The 15,374-nt window shown below is 34.6% G+C and overlaps 1 protein-coding gene across 1 annotated transcript; it reads right to left on the reverse strand.

Annotated features, from left to right (window-relative positions):
- Positions 1-1,151: 1,151 nt before the first annotated feature.
- LOC110645501 (protein MICRORCHIDIA 7) lies at positions 1,152-14,504 on the reverse strand. The gene is made up of 20 exons (XM_021798701.2): positions 13,816-14,504; positions 12,597-12,671; positions 12,457-12,491; positions 12,285-12,363; positions 11,801-11,893; positions 11,626-11,710; positions 11,076-11,151; positions 9,830-9,958; positions 8,148-8,246; positions 7,943-8,044; positions 5,167-5,328; positions 4,986-5,081; positions 3,914-3,965; positions 3,722-3,833; positions 3,536-3,609; positions 2,995-3,368; positions 2,298-2,392; positions 2,137-2,218; positions 1,783-1,905; positions 1,152-1,666 (listed from the first exon to the last, which is right to left on the reverse strand). The coding sequence occupies exons 1-20, from the start codon at positions 14,258-14,260 to the stop codon at positions 1,580-1,582; spliced, it is 2,475 nt and encodes an 824-aa protein (XP_021654393.2). The 5' UTR covers positions 14,261-14,504; the 3' UTR covers positions 1,152-1,579.
- Between the last annotated feature and the right edge of the window lie 870 nt (positions 14,505-15,374).

Here is a 15,374-nt window from a genome sequence, read left to right on the forward strand (position 1 = left end):
TTTTTTTTATTTTATTTTGATTGAAAGATTTCTAAGAAAAATTAAAATATTTTTATAAATATAACTTAAATTTTGAATCATTAAAATTTTTTTCTAATTTTTTTTGTCTAAGCTATCATTAAACTATCTCTAAACTGCTTTCAAACCGTCCTCTAAATTGTCTTGAACCGTTTTTTTTTCGAATCGCCTTTCAAACCGTTTTAAATCAAAATTAAAATCAGAACCGGTGGTTCAGAAACCATCTTCCAAACTATCCCCTAACGATTTGATTCAGATTCATGATTTTATTAAATCTAAATTGACTATTCAAAAACCATAATTACGATTCGTGAATTGTAGCTACCCTCGCTGTAACTTTCCAATTGTCTTAATAACCAGTCATTGTATACCAGAATATCATTATTGTTTACATGACCCGCTAGGTAGGATGCTAAAAGAAATGGGGTCTTTGTCTTTTTATGTGCTTTTTGATGCTGGTGACATAAATGGTCCAGTAAGCCAGGCGTCCAAATTTCTACCACGTCCAATAACTTACCCTTGGCTTATACTAATATAGTAACAGAATTCCCAGTTATGTGATCTCCGATATGTATATATAAAATAAAATAAAATAAAAAATCCGAGTCTTTTTTGTTCACATGTTTTTTTTTTTGTCTGAGTTTTGTTCACATAGAAAAATAGATATTTCAGATCAGAAACACAACGACTGACGTCGCTAAAAAGGTCTGAAGCATCTAATTTAAGTGCCACAAATTGACACTATTATTTAGATAATTTGCGTCCAGCAGAAACGATGGAGACCAAAATTGGTGACTTCAAATACTTCGTTTCGTTCATCTAGTTCTGTAACCAACTTAGCATGTTAACACCGCTTAACAAAAGCTAAGTATTAACAATTGAAAACATAGGAGGACCGAGGACGAACATTACGTCATTTTGCTTTTGGTTTCAGTTGTCTCAAGAATATTTGTAATCATCTTTCTCAATATCGAGTAGTCTGATTAGCGATTCTCATTAGATAATTTCTTTATTGCCAATCAATTTTCTGTTATAACCTCCAAGACAGATGAATCATACATTAGAATTAAAAACCTAAAAAGGAATATCATCATATACAAAAACCAGTTTCTGCAAATTCAAGAAGCAAAATCTGGCAGGACCAACATGGGAAAATTATACCCGAGGATTGTTTATATGTACAGAATTTACGAGTTAATACCAATACAAAAGCGTATTAGCAACTACAGATCCACAAAGATTACAAAAGCGCCACTCCTATTCAAAATTTGACAGCTATACAGGGCTCAGCAATTCAATATTCTGGCCCAGCAGCTCAGCCTGCGCACCTTCTAATTCTTTACATTTACTCCATCCAAAATTAACAAGGGGAGAAAGCAGTTGACGAGAGCCCAATGCTAGACAACATTCAATGAACAACTCTACATCTACGTTAGCAATGTTCAAAAACCAAAGATACATTTAGTGAATTCACAATGAAAACATGGTGCCAAAAGGAAGGTTAAATTTTTACAGTCTTCCAGAATAAAGGGGCGGGAAATGAAGCTGATTGAATGTGATCTTATCGTTCTGCTCTGCGGTTTGGATATTTCATCTTTTCCCACAGCCTCACCTTGTCAAGCAACTCTTGGATGGTATTCGAGGCATCCTACAAGAAAAGGCAACCCATGAGATGCCCTACTAGGTAAAACGGGTGCATTCATAATTCAGGAAGGACACAAGTTTTTTCCCCTTTAGAGATTGGGGGTTGGGGAAGGTGGAAACCTTCAGCTTTTTCCTCAAACTTTCCTCTTCCTTGTCTCGTCGGTCCCTCTCCTCCGAAAAAATATCAATAAGACTTTCTTGTTCCTTGTTTAATTCCTCAATTTTTTGTTGCGCCTCCTTTAACTGTGCCACAGAACACAGGAATCTCAGAAAAAATAAAGGGTAAAAGAAAGAAAAGTGAATAGCCTAATAACTCATTAAACTCTGTTCTTCTTCTTCACTTGGAGGGATTAAGGAGTCCATTACACATAGCACAAATAACAAATGCATGATCAGATGCATATGTGCATTAATCACTTTGGATTCCATGCTTCCTCAGATTATCCAGCATGCTAATTAATGTGATAAACAAACCTGCATCTCAAGTGATTTACACTTTCCACACTGCAAATCATGCCTCGATTCACCTTGAAACTTTGCTTCACTTTTCTCTAATCTATGAGTGAAAAAGGAGGGAGTTAAAAGAGAAAAATGAAGAACAATACTGAAATTACAAGGAAAACAAAAAAAAGTACCTTTCTTTCAGCTTACGGTTCTCTTGCTTCAGTTGATCAATAAAGCGTAAATCTGATTCTGAAAGGGCACGTTGACAATGATCAACATCACCTACCTGTAAATGCAATAACCATTTAACAAATATTAACAGACTCCATATAAAATGGAATGCACAAAGAGAAAGGATGGCAACTGACGTCATCAGCTTTTGTCAAAAGTAGAAAGGACCAAGATCAATATCTGTATAATACTATAATGCAATCCCTTGAAGATGGTTTCATATCATCCACTATTCAGTATTAATACATTAAAAATAAATCAATTTATAACTACAATTACTTCAAAAAAACTACCTCAAGCATTACAAAAGTGGTAAATTTCACGCTAGAAATTAAGTGAGCTTTAAAGCCTTTGCATTTGTTAAGAAAAATGAGAACTGATACTTTTATCGCAGTTTGTTCTGCATTTTATCCACATTTAAGGGAGCATTGAGGCATGTTGTTTAACAACTAGAAAGTGTTCTATTCACTTATCTTCTTGTCACTCATCTTTTTTATGAAACTTGCCACCTGAGCTTTCATGGGAAAATACCATTTAGGCAATGAAGATATTGTTACATTCTTACTACAGCCATGTTTATAAATAGAGTAGGTAAACCTTCATAAATTTTCTAATCAAACAAAAGCTGAAAACATATTATATTTTAAGAGAAAGAACCTTTGAATTGGATAGTGTGACTGCTCGCTGGGAGGAATCTTCAAAGTATGAAGATGACTGATGCAGCCCCTCTTCTCTAGTAGGATGAGCAATACGCACATCATCATCAGAAACATCTTCTAAAGAAGGTGATGATGGTTCATGAGACCTCGTTTTTCGTCCAGATTTGGTTGGTGTCTTCGTTTTGCCACTTCCTTTGCTTGATACATGTCCATTCCCATAGCCAAAGTCCCCATTTCTGGTAAAGCTCTCTGATCCTTTTCCTCCTTTTTGGTATACATGAGAAAAGAATTTGCCAGAATACGATGAACCCTTGCCATTACTGGCAGTATGCTTAGATTGAGAAGATATGTGTGAGTTGTCAGGAGAAGATCCTACAGAACCAAGATAATTTAGTGCTAGATCACTATCAAGTTGCCATCAAAGCATTCACAAACACTAACTGATCGCAACAAGACAATACATCTGTTCCTCAAAAAAAAAAAAAAAAGATACATCTGGTAGAAGGTAATTAAAAGCAGTAAAAGATCCCAGAATTTACCTTCTTCTGTACTCTCATTTATGAGTTTCTTATTTCGCCGCGGAGCATACCCAATTTTGTGACAGTAAGTGCACCTAACAAAGTAATGTATGATTACTAGTCACATAAAAACCAGAAACAACTCAATGCAGTCCAGAAGAGCAATAACTATAGTTAAAATTTAAAAATTTAGGGGCATGAACAAACCAGTAAGTCTTTTGCATTTGTAAAAGCCGAGCCTCAAGTCTAGCAAGAACTGTTGTACGTTCAAATCCCTGCTTATCATGAGCTGGTTCAACGAAATTAGCTTCCAGTACACCTGTCAACAGAGATTGAATGCCTCGCATATTAAACTCAGTTAGTAGTAGATACTAAGGAACATCAAATAGATTGCAATACCTATAACTCCACGGCCATCACTTCCAGCTGCATTCCAAATCCTCCAAAATGGCTGAAAAACAACAGTTCTTGGTCTAAGAATAATAAAAATCAAATTATCAATATGTTCAGCAGCCATGACGATCAACATGAATATACAGATGTGGGGACTCCACAGCACATGGTTGCTAGTAATTCAGGTACACGTTGCCAAGCAATTTTATGAAGGTGTTAGCTAGGAAAATACTTTCTATTACCATGTTTTAATGCAAGCAAAATGTTCAATTTTGCCCCTGTACTTATTGGAGAACATCAATTTAGCCCAACTTTAACTTTTTGTCCAAATTAACCAAAAATTTTCAATTTAAACTCAATTTAGCCCAAAAATTATAATTTATGCACTAAATTTCTAGATTTCTTGATTTAAATAAAAAAAAAAAGAAATTCATTCTTAATTTTTAAGGTAAATTTCTTGATTTAAGCCCAAAAATCAAAAAGGTTAATTTCTTAACTTTCTTGATTTTAGGGCTCACTGGAGCTTAAATTGGAACTTTTGGGTTAATTTGGGCAAAAAGTTGAACTACAAGGTTGAAATTGAGCTTTAAGCCTTTTATAGCACATTAAACTAAACAATGGGGATTAACTTCCCCTTTCCCAATTCTCATAAACACTCCACCCCAGTCTATTAGAATATTACTATATTAGAATATAATATGTAAGTTAATAAATTGCACAAACTCTTAAATACATTCAGCAACTGCACTGCATTCTGCATAACACGGGAAAAGTTAACTTTCTCTGAAATAAATTAATAAAATATATACTATATCCATTAACCCATAGCTTTGCAATAATCAACTCACTTGTAGTTATCACATGATTAAACTAAAGCGCAATTTTTGACTTGTCATCTCTTCTATGAATACTGAACAATTTTGTAAGAGCGTGAAAATGAACAAGATGACAAAAATCCAAGGGGAAAAAATAAGATTAAAAAAAAAAAGACGAAGAAATTGTGAATGATATACTTAGGAAAGAAAAAAAAGATTGCTCGAACAAGTTCATGCATCATTTATCACTTCATGAAACAAACCTTAATGAGTCTATTTTTGTGATAAACATTGAAACCTTGAACATCAACATGATATTTTGCATCCTTCACAAAGCCAACAGTCACGATAGCTGCCATCTGTTGTCAATAGTTGCAAACAATCCAGCATTAAGATTAAGATAAGCAAAGAAAGAAATATGATAAAAGAATTATGATGTATTACATTTGAGTCTTTTGGGACCCCATCAGCACCATGCTGGGGCCGATACGTTATCTCTTGAGACAGCATCATATCATTCACTATATTGTGGTGCTCAACATCTTTTCCGCGAAGAATGATTCTAAAGCCAGGAGGAATTCTCAGGTAGAGAATTGAGGTGTAACTCTAGAAGTTGACATAGAGCAGCACAATCAACCACTAAGTCATAGAATAAGAGAGACATCTAACATCATTAAGGTAAGCATTTATCCATTGAAAGAAGCCAACTTAATTTGAAGAATCCTACTAGTGACCCATCCGCATCTGAATTTACTTGCTGGTCAATCTTTCCTTACCAAATAATTTTGAAAATACTCATCCAAGTACAGGTATAACGAATTCCAGTACCGGTCCCAGAAAAGTTGGAAACCAGTACCAGATTCTAAATCTTTGCAAATAACATTTTGATGCAAGTTCTAAGAGGCACAAGAAATTGCAAGCCTAAGCCTTATTTATTAGATTGATTTAATTCCTATGATGTATTTTAGTTGTTTGCAAATTAATTTTAGTACTTAAGAGAATGAAAGTGGAAAAAGCCTGTGGATCCGATGAAATACTGATAAATGGAGGAGGAGTATTTTAGTATCTATTTTTAAAAATAAGGGAGACATACAAAGTTACTCAAATTATAGGAAAATTAAACTCATGAGCTATACTATGAAGTTGTGGGAGAAAGTTGTGGAACATCGACTACATCATGACACTTCTATCTCCCCCAATCAATTTGGCTTCATGCCCAGTCGTTCAACTATGAAAGCGATATTTCTTATTAGAAGCTTGATGGAGAAATATAGAAATGTGAAGAAAGATCTACATATGGTTTTTATCGATTTGGAGAAGACTTATGATAATGTTCTAAGTGATGTCTTATGGAGAGTGTTAGAACAAAAGATGGTATCTATTAGGTACATACAAGTGTTGAAAGATATGTATGAATGAGCAACAACTATTGTGAGCACAGTGGGGGGGGACACAAGAGATTTTCCTATCTGAGTTGGATTACATCAAGGTTCAACTGTGAGCCATTACCTTTTTACATTAGTTCTAGATGAATTAACGAAATATATACAAGAGAGTATTCCTTGATACATGATGTTTGCAGATGATATAATTCTGATAGATGAGACACGAAAAGGAATCAATAGAAAGCTAGAACTTTGAAGAAGTACTCTAGAGTCAAAAGGCTTTAAATTAAGTAAAACGAAGACAGAATATATGCATTGCAAATTCAATGAAGGCCGAATTAGTGATAGGGAAGGAATTGGTTTGGATAGAGTGGTATTGCCCCAAACTAATCACTTTAAATATCTCGGCTTAATCCTTCAAGTAGATGGGGGATGTGCAAAGGATGTTAGTCACAGGATTAAAACCGGATGGTTGAAGTGAAGACGTGCGATGGGAGTTTTATGTGATCGCAAGATTCTTAATAACTTGAAAAAAAATTTTACCATATACCCATACGACCGGCCATGTTATATGGTCGTAAGTGTTGGGCAATGAAGGAGCTGTATGTGTCTAAAATGAGAGTTGCGAAAATGAAATGTTAAGATGGATAAGTGGTCACTAGACTAGATAAAGTCCATAATGAGAGTATCAGAGAAAAGGTAGGAGTGGTGCCAATTGAAGATAAGTTGAGAGAAGAAAGATTGAGGTGGTTTGGTCATGTGAAGCGTAGACATACAGAGGCTCAAGTTAGACAAGTAGAGCACATTGGGTTAGAGGACAGAAAGAAAAGAAGGAGTGGACCTAAACTGACTTGGACGAGAGTAATACAACATGATCTAGAAGCATTACACATTTCCAAGGATTTAACCCAAAATCGTTTAGAGTGGAGAAAGAGAATCTATATAACCGACACCAATAAATTTTTGGGATAAAAGCTTAGTTGAGTTAAGTTGAGTTGAGTTGCAAATTAATTTTAGCAACTCAGCCAATGTTGGTATTTCTAAGTTCACTGGAAATTATTTGAGATAGATATGCATGGCTCTTAGCTTGGATATATTACTGTTTTCAAGTCCTATTCATACTACTATTTAGACCAAGTGTAGAAAGTTTACATTAATCTATTCAGGATTCCTAGTCCTCAATATAAACTCATAAGTTCAAATCTATTTAGATTCCCTGGTTCTTAATTTAAATCTTCATAATATCTATCAATGAAAAAAATTAAAATTACAAAAATTTGAAAAATTCTCTTTATTCCCTCAAAACTCTTTCCATCAATTCATCCATTAGTATAAAAAAATATTAAATGAAGAAGGCATAATCCCAGCCCCAAAATTCCGATTCTCATATATTATTCATTTTATCAGTACTGCAACCAACCATCTCTCCAGCAATTACTTCAAAATTAACCTCTTACAAATCACTAGTCCAGGTATTCTACTTTTTTAGCCTTTAAAAATCAACTTAAAGACAATTTCCATAATAGCTGTACATTAGTCTTGGGGAGTTCATCTATACCCCTCTGAAGATGTGATGCAATAATTTGAGGTCAAACTCTTGGTTTACATCTAAAAAGCACAAAACAACAACACAACCACCATGCTAGGACCAAAAGTATTGGCCACCCAATTACACTAACACCAATAATGAAAATAGGGAAAAACTATACTCAAATAAAAGATAATGAAAGAACAACCAAGCCGGTGCTTCATATTGGCAATAAATAGAAAAGTAAAAAACAAAAAATCAAATTGTTAACTTGAATGCTACAAAATAGTTTAAAGAGATCAATTACCCTTAATGAGTGCCTATAAGTCAGGAAGTGCCTGGAGTTTGGATACTCTCTTGCCATCTGTATATTCTTCTCATCTCGATTGACACCTCTAAGTTGGATATCCTGCCAGCCCATCACAAGCAAGACAATGTTCAAAATTTTATTTGATATCAACCACAGAAGAAACAAAAACATAAGCAAAGGATGTCAGACATTGACAGCATACATGAGGATCAGAGTCAAAATCAAGCTCCAATAATCCTTGATCATCCTCCCAAAGATTATATATTATTATTCTTGTCCCATGATCTGACATCAGATTAAACTATACAGCAAAAAAAGACCAATATGTTAATAATTTAAAGAAGACTATGACAAAACAACTGATAATGATACAGGTTCCCTTAGGGGAAGATTAGAAACAAGAAACTTCAAACTGAAAGACAAGCATAAAATTTATAAGCATCAAATGTTGGCTATGCGGTGATAATTCTTGAAAACAATGTGACATAAAGGTTAAAATTCAAAACATAAAGGATGAAAATAAAAATGGGAGGCAAATTATAAGTAAATACTTGCATGTGTGCACACATGCATGTTCATGTTTGAATGATTAAGATAAATACCATGAACTTTTAAATGTCGAATGACTGTCTAAAGGAGACTATTGGCTCCAGGCAGAACAGTGATTGACAAGATAACCACTGTCTAAGAGCCCACTCAAAAAAAGAACAGCTTTGATGTTGAAAGCCTAGTACTACTGACTTTGCACCAAAGAAAACTCTATCATAACAATATACAAGTCTTAAAATACAAGAATATCATCTAGAATATCAAGAAATGTCATCAAAATAGTGAGAAAGGAGAGTAATATGGAAATTTCAACCGACTCAGTGATTGACAAGAAAACCACTGTCTAAGAGCCCACTCAAAAAAAGAAAGGCTTTGATGTTTAAAACCTTGAAAGCCTAGTACTACTGACTTTGCATCAAAAGAACTCTATTGCAACAATATACAAGTCTTAAAAGACAAGAATATCTAGAAATTCCATGTATCAAGAAATGTGATCAAAATAGTGAGAAAGGAATATAATACGGGAATTTCAACCCACTTAACCAAGCTTATCTAGCAACTCCTAGCATATTTCATATTTGGTTATCTAAAGCTAGCGCAAAATTCAATCGATACAGATGCACTGATTAATCTTCAAGTGACATTCCTCACTCTTTGGCAGCCATACAATCTATAAGCATGCTCACAATTGCTTATGTCCAGCGTGATGATGAGGGATTTTGCAGCTAAGTATATCATTCCTCAAAGGTCAATCTTAAGAAAATAGGTCAGACCTAACTCACCCCCAAAAGCTAACTTAAAGGGGGAGAGTGCTAAAACCTTATAAGTAGCACATTACCCATATCCCAAACCAATAACACACACCCCTCACACCCAAGACTAAACACTTGGAGTGTAAAACACTTATAAAGGCTCAACATTGGTTTGGGAGGCTCTAGTACCATCTTAAGAAAATGGGCCAGGCCTAACTCATTTCCAAACCTAGCTCACGAGAGAAGGAGTGCCCAAGGCCTTATTAGGGGCACATTACCCTTATCCTAAACCAATGCAGGATATGAACAATCAAGAACAACATTCAACATAGAGCACGCAGGCCAATGTCCTGTTGAGCAAACTAAAAGCAAAGATGCAACAAGTTGGCCACCTGCTAAACTGCACTTCATTGGATGGTTCATACTGTTATTATCTTTCTATTCATTCAAAGTATATTTTCTTTTTTCTTTTTATTTTTTTACGCATAAAGTTTGTATCTTATACATTATAGGGTTATGTCAATTACCAGCTGCAGTCTGCTATACTTAGTACCTTGTTTACACTTCAAAACTAGAAAATCACCTGACGAAGGAGGTCTGCCTCACTGGAAAATGGGGACCATTGAACTAATGTTTCTGCATTTCTGTTCCAATCACCACTAGAGACTCGTGTCATCTTGTTCCATTCTCGCCCATTTCTATCATAGTCAAGCTTTTCATATAAATTCACGAAACAACAATTATTATGAGAAGTGCATAAACCAAATATGAGAATAATAAGAATCTAACAGCAACAAAACGCATGATCCACATTCCAAAGTCAGGAAAAGGAAAACTATGTGCAAAAAAGCAGAAATCAGGAATTTATATTTTATAGTCACTTTGGTGGCTCAGGTTAGATGAAACATGTAATCCAGACTGCAAGAAAGCAACCAAGACACAATGGACAAGTGAACTCAGCACTCCTATTAAAGGAGTCTCAAAACCTCCAATTGGAGACCATATGTATACGAGAGAGAGAGAGAGAGAGAGAGAGAGAGAGAGAGAGAGAGAGCATGCCTTAAAGCTGTATAAGAAGTAAATACTCAAAAAGGAAAAGGAAAGACAAAAGTTTGGCTAAAGCTTATGGTTGGGCTCTTCAGATATTGGTAGTAAAATCTAATGTTGCTGTGCAACTCAATGGATAATTAATTCAACTCTTTTGGTCTTCCTCCATCTTTCTCACCCTCTCTCCATCAACATATTACTGAAATAAATTTTTGAAAGACAATTTCCAGTCACTGGTAAATTGAAATCCAATTTGTAACCAAAGCCTATGCATGGATTTGGCTCTTTCAGTTATGGACTACTGGAAAGGGTAGCAAAAAAATAGTCTAAGGTAATAAGTAGAACAATTGCAATATTAAGGAAAAGAAATTAATGAACAAGCACATATTAGAGCACCAAAGACACCAAATTGTACACTATAGGAAGATAATGGATAGTTTTAATCCATGGAGTACTAATGAAATTATCAAATTAGGACTATCAAGATTTTCTCTGTTGAGCACACTTGGGGGCAACCCCAGGTGGGGATCATGGTTTCAAACTCTCTCCCCAAAAGAAATATCAAATCCTGAGCTCAACTCACCAAGGTCTACCAACTAACATGAAAATCTATAAAGAACATATTAAAAAATCAACAAGAGACTATGACATTAATCATCCTTCAATATAATTAGCATGCTGTCTCTGGAAACAGTTAAAACTGTTTATTTTTCAAACAGATATAATGTGAATAAGATGATGGATTACAAAGATCTTTAATATATAATAACTTAGTTTATTACCATGGGTACCACAATATCTTCTTTTCCTGTGCTCTTGAGGAAGGTGTATGACAGTAACCCAATGCTCTGCGTAGGACTGAAAGCAACATAAACTGGTTACTTCTCACAGGACCAAAAAAATAAAATAAAGAAAGAAGCATAAAAGCCTCTTGACTTTAATCAAAATAGAAAACCAAATAATAAACTGAACACACAAAGCAAATCTAACAGATATGCATGCTATCAATCAGCAAATAAACATGAGAAAATGAAAAACACTCACAGTGAAACTAATCTTCTAACAAACTAAACCAAATAGCAGCTTACAATTGGATCAAACAATACGGCCATAAATTCCTTAATTCTTCTCCCAAATTGTAAAGCAACATTAATTTTATTGAAAATATAGGGATAATCACAAGGCTATAGGAAAGATTGGTTGACAGACCCAACAGTCAATCACTCAATCTGAACTTACTGCCAAAAAGCAAGGAAGTAATATTTCCTATCCATAGAGAAGAGAACTAAAATAAAAATGCAATTCTAAACAATAAACAAAGTGAGTGCAAACCTTTTTCCATCTTTCCCACGACAACGTGAGAATACAATAACATCTGCTCCAAGCCTCATGGTGCTAGTCTTAAATCCATTGCCATCTGATAAAAATAGTAAGCAAACTCAAAATGACTCCCACAACAGCGAAATGCAGCCACAAGCATGCTAATATAAAAGAAAAGAAATTTTACACTGTCCAATGGTGTTGGCCACTTTGCTTTTTGCAGAATACCCCAAGGACATGCATTGTCGCATTTTATCTGGATCCATTCCACCACCATTATCTGCAACAAAGTTAAACAAAAAAATCTAAGAGGCAAACAATTTAAGAATAAGATAATAGCATTATAGAAAAAAAATAATAATAATAAAAAAGACAAAAATAAAAGGCTGGAAAAAAAAAATTTTTTGGCATTTGAAGATACACAATCTAAAACCTGAAACATTGAATTAAACAACAAAGAAATATCATAAGAAAGATGCATGTCCTCCTTAGGATTAAAATGAAGTTCCAAGGCATTGCTGCAAAGCTTATACTTTGGGCAACTTCAGCTATATCACCAGTACTGACAGTGATGAGTAATCTATGAATCCAACAACTGATATTCACAAGTGATGATACTGCTAAAGTTAAACAGATACTTAAAGAAAAATACTCATAATGAAGATGAATACCTTCAATCAAAAGCATTCTGCTTCCATCCTTCCTACCTTCAAGCATGTCAATGTTAACATATGTTGCTCCATTGCAAACCTGAAATCAACAGGGACACGCCATCAAACAGTAAAGAACAAAATTCCAGATGCCCCAATGTCTGAAAAGTATCCACCAAGAACTAAGAAGTACCTCATCCAATGAGTTGTCTAGAAGTTCTGCAAATGCTGCAAAAGTAAAAACAATAAAGTGGCTATACGAACTAGAAACTCACACTAAACCAATACAAATTCTCAAGTGATAAGGATTACAAAGGGATTATACAAGCTTACCTCCAAGAGCCCACTTATGACTGGTTGCATTGGAATGTAAAAACTTAGGATGAACCCTGACATGATCCATCCCCTCTACAGATTACAAACAAAGATGATAGTGTAAGAAATGAAATGCAATACTTTATCGAATAGAAATTAGAGACTAAATATTCTCAAAAGTACATAAACACTAAGATAAGCATCAATAATTAATGTAATCTCAAAAACTTAATACTTTGTAGATTTAGTCTCAAGAAAATTGAAAGCCACCAAATTAAAAATGTAAATATAATTCCGCCACTTATATATTGAGTCTAATCCTGTACTGATATAATGGGAAATTTAGTCTGTTGACAGTGTAGTTCATTGAGCAAGAGATGCAAAGATGGTGCCACTGATCAATAAAAAAAGAAGAAGCAGTTCCATCACACAAGAAACATCCATCTCCACATTAAAGGTAAAATCCACCATTTTCCTGTACAAAAAGAAATATAAATTGGCAGGAGGTAGAGCTGGATCCCTGGTACACGGAACAGGAATCTACAATAATAACACAGGCAAATGGCTGTGGCCCTGCATACATGAAAAGGAAATAAAAAGGAACAAGAAACCCCCAGCCAGGATCCAATCAAAGAGATGGAAGAAAATGAGGCACAACAGATTCAGAGCCACAGCAACTACATCAAAGCTGTCAATTTCCCCCGGGCCATAACATTCAAAATGAATGATCAGTCAAAGGATAATGTGCCATGATCCATAGGCATGGGAAATGCATTGGAAAGCTACCAGTTTTCCATTACTTTCCAACTAAAATGATTTGCCAAGTTGCCAACTAATATGGTTATCTTCTAAACAATTTGATAATGGCTGCATTAGAACTTTGTGTGCCTCCTTTGCTACATTTTCAAGTTAAATACAAAAATATAATGAAAAATTTTTTATTCATGCCAAAGAAGAAAACTCAATCCTATTCCAAAAGCAAGCCAAACATGGTCTTAAAACACATGTAAAAGCAATCTAAAGCCCAAAAGAAATTTCATGATCGCAACTCGTTGTTGTTAGCACCATACACCCAATTAATGACACTGTTAATAGACTACCCAAAAAAGGAAAATCAAAATCCTTCTATTCTCACACGTTTCATCATTATAGTCTAAGCCAAAAATAAACGATGTTAGCAACTAAAATGAGAAAAAAAAACAAATAGAGACAATAAATGCAAAATTTAACGGAATACCCGAAGACAAATCCCAATCACCGCAAGGAGCACCCTCATAGTCTCCAGCTTTCCAAAACTGTTTACAACTCTGACCAGTTAAACTCACATTCCCATTCCCCAATGGCGCAGTCGGAGTTAAACTCATATCCGCGGACTGCGATGGCGCCAACGCCACCGAAGCCGGAGAAAGGGGAGCCAGAAACCCCACTGGCAACACCACCCCCAGCTCATCGAGCTTCCTCTTCTTCTTGGAAAAGCCGTTGCCGCTCGAAGAAACCCTAGGTCTCGTCGAAACACCAGCGTTGCCATTGTTCCCGTTATCCGAGTCAGAGTCAGAATCGCTACTGCTGCTGCTAGCGAGTTCGATCAACACTGCAGGCCCTTTAGAAACGCTGTCGTTCCCTCGATTCGGTTCGGGCGTACGCAAGGAGTCGATGATCTCTTTCTTTACGGAAAATTCCATGAATTCTTTTTCCTTTCTTTTCTCTAAAGAAGAAACGTAAGAGTTACATTCAAATTGACCTGCCTTTGCATGAGAGATTCAGATTCTTCCAAAATACAGATTAATATTTTTGCAAGACAAGGGCATGGTTTCAGGGAGCTGATGCCGCCGTTGGATTGCTGCACTTATCTTGGGCTCCGTGCTGGGTCTCAATTCAGATTCGGCTTGGCGCTCGGAAGATGTGTATGCAAGGGAAAATTTTATCACTCCACTAAATACGTAAATAAATTTATTTTATTTTATTATAAGCAAGTCAAATTATTACATGTTTTGAATAATCTATAATAAACCGCTTTATGCATGCATATAAATACATCGGTGTTCTCCATTTTGTTTTGTGGGTCTAAACCAATAGGAAAAATTCATAAACAATATCAATATAATTATTATTTTATTTTTATATTTAATTATAAAATAAAAATATTATATGGTATTTCTAATTTTGATTTTAATACATTGATTTATTTGTAATGATAATAATAGATGACTAGTGTGATGTATTGGGACTAAAAACGTCAATGAACAATACGATGTGCCTCATAAATAGATAGATTATTAAATTATCTTGTTTGTATTGATCAAACTTAAATTAGAATGCAGTTAAAGAAAAAAAACTTAAAAGTGTAGAAATTCAAATTGTCCCTAGCGGTCTAATTCATAGCTTAGGAGCCCCAACTTGAACCGAATTGAGGTTAGGTGACGGTAGTATTGGAAATGAATATGTGATAGTGATAAAAATATATATTCGTGTATAGTTATTATTATAATAATTAAATTATAATTAATTATGCAATATAATTATAATTCCTTATTATTAAACTTTTTACATAACTACATAAATATAATAAAATCATGATTTTATTATGCATTTAGTTACCTCTTATTACATATAGCCTAAATATGATTGGCTTAAGATGCCACTGAATTTTGAACTTACGGTTAAAACAAAAAAATTCGACTATTATTATTATTATTATTATTATTATTATTATTATTATGCAAGAGTTGCGTTACCAAACCCCATATAGATCTCCAAAACTATAAATCAAATACCCTAAATAATCCAACACATAGA

The sequence above is a fragment of the Hevea brasiliensis genome, chromosome 17, assembly GCF_030052815.1.
Source record: "Hevea brasiliensis isolate MT/VB/25A 57/8 chromosome 17, ASM3005281v1, whole genome shotgun sequence".
NCBI classification, from domain to species: domain Eukaryota; kingdom Viridiplantae; phylum Streptophyta; class Magnoliopsida; order Malpighiales; family Euphorbiaceae; genus Hevea; species Hevea brasiliensis.

Excerpts from the sequence above, each read along its gene's own strand:
- LOC110645501 (XM_021798701.2), bottom strand. The coding sequence starts at position 14,260 with ATGGAATTTTCCGTAAAGAAAGAGATCATCGACTCCTTGCGTACGCCC. Across the intron at positions 12,672-13,815 it reads TGATTGGGATTTGTCTTCGG|AGGGGATGGATCATGTCAGG; the intron begins GTATTCCGTTAA and ends TGTAATCTGTAG. Across the intron at positions 2,393-2,994 it reads TCACACTATCCAATTCAAAG|GTAGGTGATGTTGATCATTG; the intron begins GTTCTTTCTCTT and ends TTGCATTTACAG.